This window comes from Dipodomys ordii, unplaced genomic scaffold (genome assembly GCF_000151885.1).
Source record: "Dipodomys ordii isolate 6190 unplaced genomic scaffold, Dord_2.0 Scaffold69, whole genome shotgun sequence".
NCBI lineage: Eukaryota > Metazoa > Chordata > Mammalia > Rodentia > Heteromyidae > Dipodomys > Dipodomys ordii.
Window position 1 is genome coordinate 2512400 of NW_012267285.1, and position 1132 is coordinate 2513531.

The 1132-nt window shown below is 58.1% G+C and overlaps 1 protein-coding gene across 1 annotated transcript in view; it reads right to left on the reverse strand.

Moving 5' to 3' along the window:
* Slc6a12 (solute carrier family 6 (neurotransmitter transporter), member 12) overlaps nt 1-1132 on the reverse strand; it is a 16390-nt gene that overhangs the window by 7076 nt on the left and 8182 nt on the right. The window contains 3 exon segments of the mRNA XM_013023659.1: nt 276-400; nt 612-797; nt 958-1009. Of these exon segments, the coding sequence (XP_012879113.1) occupies nt 276-400; nt 612-797; nt 958-1009 (363 nt within the window).

Sequence of the window (1132 nt, forward strand, 5' to 3'; positions counted from 1 at the left end):
CATCCATCCATCCACCCACCCACCCATCCATTCATCCATCATCCATCCATCCATCCACCATCCATGCATCCATCCATCTATACATTCATTTGTTCATCCATTCCTTCATAAACACATGCATGCAAGCGTTTCCCCTTTCCCCATCCCCATCTCATTCTAGAAACCCAGTGTGTCCCACACTGTCTGCCCCTGACGCTGAAAGGGTCCTGAAGCCGGGGCTCCGGTTCCTCCGGTCTGCAGGAGGACCACAGCTGCGAGGCCGGGAGGCCACTCACCTGACTCGGCCACCTCGGAAATGGGCACCCCTTGTTCTTGGGACATGAAGCCCAGGATGGAGAAGACGACAAAGCCCGCCACAAAGCTGGTGGCGCTGTTCAGGAAGCAGAGGGCGATGGAGTCCCTGTGTGCACGCAGGAAGATGCAGGCAGGCATGGAGAGGGAGAGGGGACGGGTGAAGAGGGAAGGGGGGACAAACGAGGAAAGACAAGGCGAGAGGCAAGGTCTGAGAGCAGAGCTGCAGTGTCGGGGCCGGCCCAGGCTGGTGGGTCTTTGCTCAGCCCCCCCCCATCCCCCAGTGGAATCCCTGTCCCCTCGGGAAGGGCTGTCCTCACCTGTAGCAGTTGTTGTGGTACTTGTTGTAGCTGCCCAGTGCTGTCAGACACCCCTGGCCGATGGCAAAGGAGAAGAAGATCTGGGTGCCGGCATCCATCCACACCTGCGTGAGATGCCCACGGATGTGGTAGGAGGGTCGGAAGGGAGCCCAGGCCGCTGGCGTGCGCACCAGCCCACCCCTGGGTCTCCCTGGTGTGGTGCCTGGGTCCCCTGCTCACAAGCATGCCCGCCCCTCCGTCCACTCTCCCATCCCCATCACGGCAGCAGCGCCTGGCCCTTCATGGAACGCCGGTACATTCTGTTGGCAAACCTAAGCGGTTGGCATTTGGAGATGAATTTAATAACACAGGATTTAGTTAAAGAACAACAAAAAGGATATATGGCCAAGTGCCAGTGGCTCACGCCTATAATCCTCGCTACTCAGCAGGCTGAGATCTGAGGATCGTGGTTCAAAGCCAGCCCGGACAGGAAAGTCCATGAGACTCTCATCTGCAATGAACCACCAGAAAACCGGAAGTGG